Here is a 12,519-nt window from a genome sequence, read left to right as displayed (position 1 = left end):
GAGTGAAACTGATTTCAAATGGAAACAGACATCAGAGTGGTTCAGACGCACATGCACACAAATTCACTGTGACGTTCAAATGAAGTTGACTCTGCTGGGACGGCGCTCTGCTCTGTCGTGGAAATAAAGACGCGACGATAACAAACTCAATAAAACACGAGTACAAGAGAAACAAATAAACATAAAAGACAGAGAAAGTGTTTTAGGGTAAGGGACATAACCTAAAAAAAAAAAACAACACAACTCTGTGTGTTTGTGTGTGTATGCGTGTGCAGAAATTGATTGCTCTTTGCTAGTCTGCAATGTCTCAAGACATTGTGAATGGTTCCTTATCCAGCTCAATAACAATAAAACAGAAAGTCTTCAGATAAATAAGTGCCTTGCGCGGGAGGATCAGGCCATTCTCTTTATTTTTACTGTTGTTTGTCCATCACGCTCGCTTTTTTTTCCGTGGTTCATTACTCCTTCTGTCAATGGCTTTAATTTTCCACTTCTCTGCCCTGACACACAGTGAATGACTTGCACTGGGCTTCATTGTCATCGCCTGTCTAAAAAAACATGCAACTCATGCGACTGGACATAAATGTGAGTTTATGTAAGTTTGGGTATATTTAAATATGACAAAGCTGTCCTTTGTCAAAGGCAAAAAATGATTAATAAATAATAGCATTTTACATTTTTTACACAGGGTATGGTTTGTTTAGAGTCAGTTATCAGTTAGTTAAAAGCTTTTTTTTTTCTGAATTCAGTATTTCAAAATAAAATATTAATATTTTTGCCAACTAACAGGTGAACACAATAAAACCAAACTGGATAGATGTTTTTGAAAGACGTGTCAAGCCTGCATTTATTTTTTCGAAAAATACAGCAAAAACAGTCAAATTATGAAATATTATTACAATTTCAAAAAAATGTTTTCTATTTGAATATATTTAAAAATTTAATTTATTCCTGCGATGCAAACCTGAATTTTCAGCATCATTAATAGTCTCTAGTGTCACATGATCCTTCAGAAATCATTCTGATATGCTGATTTGCTGCTCAAGAAACATTTCATATTATTATCAATGCTGAAAACAACTGTGCTGCTTTATATTTTTGTGGAAACAAGGATTCTTAGATGGATGGAAGGTTCAAACACCAGCATTTATTTAAAAAATAAACCTTTTGTAACATAAATGTTTTGCAGAATAATCAATTAATTTCTTAGTATTTCAAAACACCAGCATTTATTTTAAAAATAAACCTTTTGAAACGTAAATGTTGTGCTGAATAATTAATTCATTTCTTAGTATTTCTTTGTTTTTTTTTTATTATTAATTTCTTTTCAAAATGTTTGTAGCTTTATCCACCTTTAACACGGAAGTAAGCCTACGGGCGAGACTTTCGGTTCATTAGCCACTATAGGGAAAAAACGAGAAGAATAGCGACGTGCAGTAAACAGTAAAACTGTTTGCACTACAAACCAGGGTTTTCATAATTAAGATACTTCAAAATAATATGGTAAGACACACCAATTTGGAATATCACGCCGCAAAACAAGCGGTTTTGTACAGCTAAAAATAGCTGTATGCGGGTGAGACCAGAAGCCACACCCATCAAATTTACAAATGGCCCCGCCCACTCTTAGTTGAAAGATAAGATGGTATTTTTAAAAACATATTTTGTTTTTCCTTTAATATTGTAGTAGTAATTTAGAATGTTAAATGAACTGTATCTTTCCCTTGATCAAAACTGTGAAAAGGGGTTTCAATCTATACCGAAACTGAATTTCAACCGTAAACCCTCCGTCGGAAATCCACATGACAGCTATAGCCCCAGTTCCCCCTTACAAATAACAATGTAAGTCTACAGTTAGTCCTCATTATCCAGATAAGCGGGTTTGCATCGGTTCGGTGTAAGAGGAGCTGGCGTTGTCTGTTTTAAAACGGTTATTGCGTTTAAAAGAAGACGAGGGGAAAGCGCGGGAGAAGCGAAATGCAGGGAGACAGGTGTTGGCAAAGAGCAAGCGAATGAAACATGAGGTGAGACAGACGGGCCGAGGAGGGGAGAGCAGGTAGAGAGACAGATATTCTCTCATTCTCATTCATTCAGAGCAGATCTGATAAACACACGCGCGACCTCTCCGGCTGTACAGAGGGAAAGAAAAGAGCGGCTCTCTCCTCCCGCTAACTTGTCACATCGCATCCGCGCTGATGGGGGGGAGGGGTCAGGGTTGGGGCGTCGCCTGAGGGCTCGTCGCCGAGCAACAAAAGACCACTCAGCTCGCGTTAGCCCTCCCGTCGGCCAATCAGGACTGACGGAACTCGGGCGCGGTCCGCTGCTAGCCTTCAAATGCTAAGTGCTTCATTAGCCACCTTTCATATCGCCGTCGCCCCCGGCAACCCACTTTACACTCGCCATCCCTGGGAGCGCGGCAAAACTTCAGACCGCCGTCAGGCCACACACGCACACACACATATATACTGTCATCAGTGAATATTGTGGTTTGCAGAAACGCTCACAGTCACACAATCACAACGCTGAATTCATCACGCGCGCCCGTGACAGCAGAGTACAGCGTGAATTTGTTGTTATGAGTGTGTAATGTGGTTAGACATCACCGTGTATGTGTGTGTGTGGCCTGAAGCTCAGCAGATGCCTGAAGCCTCTCCTGTCAGGATGGAGAGATCGGACGGAGAGGGAAACAGGAGAGAGCAGCTCCATCGGGGTACGGCTGTCTGTGTGTGTGTATTTCCTGTTATCTTCCTCTCAATGTCCTCCTCTTCCTCAGTATGTCATGGTGAAACCTTGAGTCAAACATGCTGTCTTTCCTCGGGACTGAATTCACACTGAAACCAGAGAAAGCAGCAGCACTTATACAGCAATAACAAAAAAGTAGCCTAACATTATTTTTGGAGGTGTACAGTGTGGTATTTTTTTAAAAAATACAGTGGTATATGAACAGAAGTTGTTCAACTGTACATTGCAAACAAAAAGGGTTAAATCTAGTAACTAGTTTTTCTTCCAGGACTGAACAAAAATTGTTTATTATACAAAAAGTAAACAAAATTGTGCTTGGAATTAAATTCTGAAATGTATTAAACTGACAAAACCATATGTAAAATGATTAACGTGACATAATCTGAATAGGAATTGAATAGGAAAAATGACAATTCTGAAAAAAACTGATTAAATATATTAATTTTAGAGAAATTACCAAGTTACAGGTCAGTTTGCACCAAAATACTGTAGCGTTTGATTGGATGTGCAACCTTTGACATCATAAACGAGAGATATGGTAAGCGCTTTCTCCTGTCATATAACATTTGGTAAGTCTAAATATTTTTAAATCCTGAATTTGCAGAATTGAAGGATTAGTTTTAGCATTTTAATATTTAGTATGTTAGATTTGATTGTTTAAAAGAACATTCCAGGTTGAGTACATCCTATAACTAAAATCTTTGGCCTGATGTTGATTACCACATAAAGTAATTTTGACCTGTCAATCAATTTTGAGTTTGTGAATGAAACAAAAATATATATTGGAAAAAATGGGGTAGGCCTTTTGTTGTATTTAACCCAGAATATGCTATTAATGGAAAGAAAAGAATAGAAAACAACGTCATGTATCTACAGCATCTACACATTTATTTTCTTCATTTTTACAGATTAGTGCTAGTTGTTTTAGCCTGTTGATTGTTCCTCTGCTGTTTATTGGCTTGGGTTTAATACATTTAATACTTTACATCTGTCTGACATTATCTAAACCTTCGGTCAGCTGAATAAATAAGCTTTCCACTGATGTGTGATTTCTGAGGACAATATTTGGCTGAGATACAACTATTTGAAAATATGGAATCTGAGGAAGCCAAAAATCTAAATACTGAGAAAATCGCCTTTAAAGTTGTCCAAATTAAGTTCTTAGCAATGCATATTACTATATCAAAATTAAAGTTTTGATATATACGGTAGGAAATTTGCTAATACTTTAACGGGACATGATATTTACTTGATATCCTAATGATTTTTGGCATAAAAGAAAAATCGGTCATTTTGACCCATACAGTGTATTTTTGACTGTTGCTACAAATATACTTGTGTTATTTAAGACTGGTTTTGTGGTCCAGGGTCACATATTCTTTTGGCATATTTGTTTAAATTAAAGTTCTGGGTTAATTATGACAGTGTCCAAAATCTTATGTTCATATAACCTTTGACTGAGATAAACATTTATTTTCTGTCTGAGACAGAGAACTCAACCACAAGACGTGACCTCTAAATTGGACTGTTTAATTACTCAATGCAGTGAAGTTAGAGTAGTCGAGCGATGATGTAAGAATAACCACTTGCATTGCGATTGACAGAATGAGATGAACACGCTCAGTCTTTTTGTTTTTAGAAACAAGAAACGAGTTGAAATGAGTCTGTGGTTGTTGTCAGAACTCGGATACAGAACACTTCTTCAATATGAGATGTGTTTTCTGGGTAATTTGTCAGAGGTTTTGTGTTCATGTCTGTCTAGAATATGATGAAGAAATGCTTGAAGTGTTTAATAGGCCCGAACTGAGTGTGTGTGTGTGTGTGTGCAAGTGTGAAAGAGGGTCAGTCATACTGTATTCCCAGTGCTCCCTCTAGTGGACTGATTGTTTTACAGCTCAGTCAACAATCTCAGTGTCACTCACAGACTCTCATATGCCAGAGCACAAGCTCATTTAGCTTTTTTAAATGAAAACTGGCTTTTTGAATATGTTTGTTTTTATTATTTTTTCATGTAAAGCCATAAAGTCATTATAAACTTTTGCATTATTTGTAGAATAAAAAATATTTACTTCATGAATCATTTTTGCATTGACAGCATCTCCAAATTAGGAATGTTTTTGTCAGATTTCACTAACGTCTACAGACAGTTTTGTGCCAGAAGAGCTAAACAAACCCACACACACATTACACTGTGATTTTTGTCACATACATGTTTTTATTGTTACATTACATTTATACATTATATGTGATGAGTCTCTGTGTTTGTAGTGCTATAGAATAGTTTTGCATTTGTATATAGTGTTGTATGTGTAACTGTGAGTGTGTGTGTCAGTGTGTTTATATTTCTGTGTGTGTGTGAGTGATTCTGTTCCCCTGTGTTGGCCTGAGGGCACCTTCACTTCACAATTAATAGAGAGAGTCTCATGGGAGTTTCAGTCTCCCTCTTTTACATTAAACCTTCCTCTCCTCTTCCCTCCATCCCCCTCTTCTCTTCTCTTCTCATTTTTGACTCATTTATTTTCTTCTTTTTGTCTCATCATTTTTTCAAGTCACTGCTCTTCTACTTTTTTCTCGTCTCATCTCTTCTCTGTTCTCATTTAGTCTCTTATTTCGTTTCTTCCAGTTTTTTCTTCAATTTTCAGCTCATCTTTTCTCATCTCTTCTTTCTCACGTAATTTCTTTCATTTTTTCACACATCATCTCATGTCTCATCTCTTCTCATTTTGTCTCTCCCATTCCCATTTCAGCATTTCTTTAGTTTCTTCACATTTTGTTTCATTTGTCATTTTCAGCTTGTCTTTTACGTCTTTTCTTTTATTAACAATCTGTTATATTTTTATCCCTTCTCTTATTTCTTCTCTTCCATTCTCATTCCAGTTCTTATGTAGTTTTTTCTTAAATTTTATCTCATCTTTTCTCAACTTCTCTCTATTTTTTCCCCTTGTCTCTTCCTTCATTTCTTAGGTTTCTTATTCTTATTTCTTATTTCTTATTCTCTGCTCATTTCTTTTCTACTCTCTTTCTCATCTCATTTCAATTTATCTCTTTATCATTTTCTTGTTTTTTCCTCATCTCTTTTCATTTAACCTGTTCCTTTGTCTTCTTTTCGTGTTTCGTCTCATAACTCCCATCCTCTTCTCTGCTTTTATTTCATCTCTGTTTTTTCTTGCCTTGTCTCTTCTCGGCTCATTTTGTTCTCTTCATGCTCTTCTTGTCTTTTTTTTCCTTTCATTTAATCTTCTCACTTCATCTCTTCTCTACAATTTTCAGTTTTTGTTTCTTCTCAGGTTTTCATTTCTTATGTCTTGTCTTCTTGTCTCATTTCTGTTCTATACTTATTTTAGTCTCTAAATTATTTCTATATATTTCATTTATTCTCATTTTGTCTGCTCATTTTTCTAATCTCTTTGTTCTTTCTCATTTTTGTCTCTTCTCTTATTTTCTTACTTTCTCTGCTTAATTTTCTTGCCTCTTCCCATTTCGCCCTTCTTCGTCTTCTTACAATTTTCTTTTCTCTCATTTTCTTGTTTCTTCTCTTTTCTTCTCATCTCCTCTCATTTCATTTGCTCCTTTGTCTTGTCTAATCTCGTCTCATTTGTTCTTGTCTTATTTTAAATCTCTAAAATCAGAAGAGAACAATATTTTAACTCCAGAATGTCATGAATTTCACCCTCCCACAAAACACACAACACCACACAACTAAAGAATGTGACAGGCCACATCACACATCCTCATTTTTTGCATGCATGTATAAAAAAAAAAAAAACACCTTTTCAGCTTCCGTGTGTCTCTGTAGGACGCCTGTGTCTCACCTGCACTGCGTAAGTTTGCGTGTTATACTATATTAAAGCGCACGCAAAACCTTTTGGTTTATTTAGATAAAGACATTCCCAAAACCGCACAGACGGATCTCCTCAGAACAGAATAAAATCTCAGGGAGCGTTTGATAAGGAAAGGAATGAGGAGAACTCCTCCTCTTTAAATGATTGCATCACCTTGTCTTCCACCCCGTTCTCTTTTTCCCGCTCTCTGCCTCTTGATATCTCTTTAAATCCGGAGAGAACTGAAGATTTCATTTCTTCCTCCATATGTAATCAACATCAAACGCGCGCGCGCACTTTGTCTCACCCGCGACGACACTTTCGATCACCGTGCGCAGCCTCACCTGTGCCATCAATTAGAGTGTCTCTCCGCACAATGCATTATGGGAAGGAGTTCAGAGCTGTCAGGCATCATGAAGTGTTTCGGTGCACGCACGCAGCAGGAGTAATGCGAGGCGTCTGCGGTGTCAAGCGTTCTGTTTAATGTGATTCTCTCTCTAGTACGCCGCATGTGTAGCTTTCTGCAGCTGCTGTTTACCATGCAATAATACAACAAGTGTGTGTTTGAAGTGTGACTGCGCTGTGCTCTTGCGCGGGCAGAAGGGGACGGCATGTCACCGCTCATAAACTCATTTTAGGCTCAAACCGTGTCTTGTTAAGAAAGACATTGTGTTACTGTGTTTGACCTAGAGCTGGTTAGATTGATAGAGTGAGTTTAATCCTGCAGGTGCAGGTGATTCGGAGAGTCTTTCGTAACGGTGTGCAACATAATACTGCTAAGGGTCAAAGTCAGGAGTACCTTATTTTGCAACGTGGAAGTAATCTTTTTTTGTGAATGTGTGTGAGACTTCCATTCATTAGCCTTTCTAGATAAACAGCTAGAAAACAAAACAAGTTCTGTAAACAGTAAAACAATTTATGCTACAAACCAGTGTGTTTATGATTACAGTAATGCATTAGGAAAACAGTGAACGGTGATTAATATGCTTTTAAAGTGGTAAATATAGGAGGAATATGTCTGAGTGATTTATATGTGCCAGATTTCCTGCTGCCAGCTGGTGGCGCTATGACTATAACTGCATATTGTCATGTAGATGTCTTCAGGTGAAGACTCTATGAAGTTTGGTCAGATTAAACATGGCATGTTCGAGTTAGTGTAAAACATGACATATCCTGCTGCCAACAGGTGGCGCTATAATTATAACTGAATATTGGCCTTTAGATGTGTTCAGGCCAGGACTCTTACCAAAGATGTGAAGTCCGGTGCAGATTGGACACTGCATGTTTTACTTGGTATAAAACATGACATTTCCTGTTGCCAACAGGTGGCGCCATAACTGTAACTTCTATTGCGCTATATTGTCATGTAGATGTCTTCAGGTGAAGACTCTTACCAAACATGTGAAGTCCGGTGCAGATTGCATGTATAAGTTAGTGTAAAACAAGTAATTTCCTGTTGGCAGCAGGTGGCGCTATGATTATAACGGAATATTGGTCTTTAGATGTGTTCAGGCCAAGACTCTTATCGAATGGGTGATGTTTGGAGCAGATCAAACATTGTATGGCTGAGTTATAACAACTTTCTTTTTAATGGCGAAATATCGAACTTTGTCAGGCCGCCACGGACACGCCCTTCAACGATAACTCAAGATCTTCATAATTTAATGCCGCAAAGGCCTTTAGAGTAAACTGACCAAATATATTGCTGTTTGCTGTTTCATGGCGAGATGTTGAAGTTTGTCAGGCCGCCACGGACACGCCCTTTAAAGAAAACTCAAGATCTTCACAATTTAACGTCACAAAGGGCTTTAGATAAACTGATCTGTTTAAATCTCTAGGAGATGTTTGTTTAAATAAAACGCCTGAAACACAAAAATTGCAGAGAACATAACAGACTTCCTGTTGGTGTGTTACATGTTTTGTAAATGTATGTGAAACATAGCTCGAGGGGCACTTCGTTTAAATTTTATAGGTGGCACTATCGAGTCATTTTGCCACACCCACTTCTGAATCCCATAGCAGATGTAAATTTTCACCACTTTTGGCATGTGTGAAGTTTAGTGAGTTTTCAAGCATGTTTAGACCCTTAAAAATGCAGTTCATTTTGGAGAAGAAGAAGAAACTGAGCAATTCCAATAGGGTCCTCGCATCATAATATTAAGCAGCACAGTGGACTGTTATTGTACAGCTAAAATGACGAAGCGAATGACACCGGAATTCTCACACATTCAGTTTATAAATCTGCTGTTAAGGCGGATCACTTTATATACATACTCCACAAATTTAGAGATTTTGTTCTGTCTACCAATATAATGTTACAGGAGACCATTACTGGCCTAATTTTAATGATGGTTTTGTCAGTCCCTGTTTACTTTTTAATAAGTTTGGGTCGTTTGTGAATGATGGATAGGTACATGTTATAATAACTTTCTCTGAAACAAATTTCACTCTTCAGCTGAATTTACCTACACCACACAGCTCTTTGATGGGCCTTTCTGATGTCTTTCCATAATTTAATGCATTAGTAATAAATCAAATTAACTGTAGTGAATAGCAAATAAAAAAAGATATAATAGCTTATAGAAGCATTACCATTATGGTAAATAAGGATGTTCATGAGGTGAAGTTGAACTTCGGCGTCCATGTCCTGGTCATCTTAGTGTTGAGGCTCAAATAATGATTCCTAAAATTCAAAATAGAAACTTATAAAATAATAGTTTTCCAAACTCTCATTTAGTCTCTGCCTGGCAAGAAATGCCATCTTTCACCTGTTTTTTTTTTTATTTGCTGAATTGTTGAAATTCCTAAAATGGAAATAAAATGTTGTGAATGTCATGTTGACTTTAATTCAGTGGTTCTCAAGCTCCTTGTTGTCTAACACAACATTCGAAGATAGTTCCTCTGGTATTTCTGTTGTAATTATGGCAGCGTTACTTGTTTTTAACTTTTTATGAAGTTTTCATATTTAAACATTTCAAATTACAATTTATTTTGTGAGTCTAAGATTCTGATTTTGTACACGTATAGTTATTGCAGGGAAAAATAAATAGATTGTACACTCTGAAAAATGCTGGTTAAAATACAACCCAGTGCTGGGTGAAATATGGATAAACCCAGCATCTGGGCTGTTTTGACCCAGCAATTGGGTTAATTGTTTAACCCATCTTTCTAGGTAGTTTTATTTATCTAAACTATTGTTTAAAAATTACTATATGGCTGGCTTAAAAAGAGGTTGTAAATTAAAAATCAGACACATAATTACCAATGGCATCAGCAATAATCAAATGTGATCATTTATTATATAATTTATAATAAATTATATTATATATAATTATTATATTGTTATTATTATTTATTAATAAGCTATTTCAAAATGTTTATTAATTTTTTTATTCAACTTATTAATAAATGTTCATTCACAACCTATTTTGGGTTAAGCAAGAAATGTTGTAATTTGTTAAGCAAGAGTTAAATAAAACTACCCAGAAGGCTGGGTTAAACATTTAATCCGACCACTGGGTCAAAACAGCCCAGTCATTGGGTGTTTTAACCCAAAATTTTAGAGTGTAAATTTTACATCTTCATTTTTCATGTTTTTAACAAGTTTTTATGAATTGGTTTGCAATATAAGTAATTTTAGGTCATCCTGTGGCCCCTTTGAAAGTTGGCTGAGGTTTTGACCACCTGGTTAAGAACCACTGTTCTCATCCACTTCTGCTCTTCTTAAAGCAGCTATTTAAAGCTTGAACTTGTTGACATATTCATTTCAGTCCCAAAACAGGTAAAACACGTTTTAATATCTGTCAACATTGTCCAGAAATGTTGTTTAGAATAAACTCTACAGCTCATTTGTGGGAACCAGACAGCTCTTACAAACATTCACCATAGCAACTATGGTTTCTGCCAAAATACCACATAAATCTATGAGGTGCCACGTAGGATTTAAATCAAACTTAGCTTATCAATACATACATAAAACACGTGCATATACACCTAGAAATTACTTGCATATACATGTATACTGTTGGATGTTCAAAATATATATATGAAATACATGTGCACACTAATATGAAATCCATACCAATACATCTTTTATTAGTAATGAATACATACACACTTGTGAATAACTTGTATATACATTTAACTTAACGCATGCATACACTAATAGACACTCGCTTATACGTATAAACTTGATCCATGCATATACACCTACAACAACACACACATATACATATAAACTCGCTGCATGCAGACACACCTGTACATACTCGCATATACATATAAACTTGATCCATGCATATACACCTAAAAACACTCGCACATACATATAAACTCGTTGCGTGCATATACACCCATAAAACACTCACGCAAACATACAAAATAAATTTCAGGTAAGACGCATGCTTGAGTTGTGTATATACATATATGCAAGTGATTTCATATGTGGATGTGCGTGAACTTTTCAGTGCAAACGGAAGGCATTGCATCTTACCTGAAATTTTTTTTGTATGTTTGCGTGAGTGTTTTATGGGTGTATATGCATGGATCAAGTTTATACGTATAAGCAAGTGTCTATTAGCGTATGTATGCGTTAAGTTTATATGTATATACAAGTTATTCACATGTGTATGTATTCATTACTAATAAAAGATATATTGGTATGGATTTCATATTAGTGTGCACGTGTATTTCATATATATATTTTGAACATCCAACAGTATACATGTATATGCAAGTAATTTCTAGGTGTATATGCACGTGTTTTATGTATGTATTGATAAGCGAAGTTTGATTTAAATCCTACGTGGCGCCTCATATAATCACTACAGTCACTGTGTGTTACTATAGTAAAACAATTCTTGTTACAAAACTTGTTATTAGCCACAACTGTCGTCTGATTAAATGCATTTTACACTGTTGAATGCAGAATCCATAAAAAAAATGTATTAGTGGTTATACATTAGTAACAATCGCAGTTTTGTTGGAAACTATGCTTATGCTCACCAAGGCTGCATTTATTTGACCAAAAACACATTAAAAACAGAAAAATTATTACAATGTAAAATAGCAGTTTTGTATGTAAAATGTAAAATGTAAAACGCAGAAGGAATTGCGAAATCCAGTCATAAAAATTGAATTTACTGAATAACACGGAATGTCATGGAATTTGTCAAAGTTTGAATGAATTAATCAAAAGTAGGTCATTACACTTAAATCAAACCGCAATATGGACTAGTATCTGTATATATTACGCCGCAAAAATAGCATTTAAATGTGAATCCTGCATGTTCTGTGTGTCTCTGTTTTAATAAATGGAGCAGACGAGCGGTTTTGTTTACTACACACACTGAAGCGTGCGTGAGGCTCGTGGTGATTTCAGTGTCTGTAGTCTCACTAAATGAGGACATAAATACATGAACAATATCTGCTGAGAGTCACTTAATGAGCATTTGACCGTTCCATATTAGGAAAACTAGTGTTATATCATATACAGAAATGTAAATGTAAAGGTAAACATGGCAACCCGTCAAAAAAAAAAAAAGTGGTTTAGACATTGTGCCACATATATATTACCTACTATTACTACTACTACTAAAATGAAACAAACATTATTTTTTATGGTATAATCACACATAATTTCTTCCATGTTTTAATTTTAATAGTAAATTCCCCTTTGTTTGCCAAAAAAAAAAAAGTTTGCTTAATTTTCAATAATTAAAACATAAATTAAATTAATGTTTTGTGCCTTCATTTGATAACCAGAACATTTTAAATACACAACACAGAATTTCTGAGGGTAAAAAAAAAAACGTTCATAAGGCAATTTTAAAAAAAAAAAAAAAAATTAAGTATGCATTCAAATAATTAGACATGCTAAAACACGGGATTTGATAACAATAAAACATATGGTGGGAAAAAATAAAACATTTTATAGGGCCCTAAACATGTCATTTTG

The 12,519-nt window shown here is 35.6% G+C and overlaps 1 protein-coding gene across 4 annotated transcripts in view; it reads left to right on the top strand.

The window, feature by feature from the left end:
* Positions 1 to 12,519, top strand: part of tfap2d (transcription factor AP-2 delta (activating enhancer binding protein 2 delta)) — a 96,817-nt gene that overhangs the window by 60,665 nt on the left and 23,633 nt on the right. The window contains exon 1 of one of the 4 annotated variants that reach the window (XM_051137787.1): positions 2,568 to 2,710. The exons of the other annotated variants lie outside the window; for them this stretch is intronic. Coding sequence (XP_050993744.1) covers positions 2,587 to 2,710 — 124 coding nt within the window. The 5' untranslated portion in view covers positions 2,568 to 2,586. Of the gene's footprint in view, positions 1 to 2,567; positions 2,711 to 12,519 lie in introns of those variants that run through there. 4 annotated transcript variants of the gene reach the window in all.

The sequence above is a fragment of the Labeo rohita genome, chromosome 20 (assembly GCF_022985175.1).
Source record: "Labeo rohita strain BAU-BD-2019 chromosome 20, IGBB_LRoh.1.0, whole genome shotgun sequence".
Classification (NCBI taxonomy): domain Eukaryota; kingdom Metazoa; phylum Chordata; class Actinopteri; order Cypriniformes; family Cyprinidae; genus Labeo; species Labeo rohita.
The sequence above is the reverse complement of the archived record's forward strand: the minus strand, read 5'-3'. Positions and strand labels throughout refer to the sequence as shown.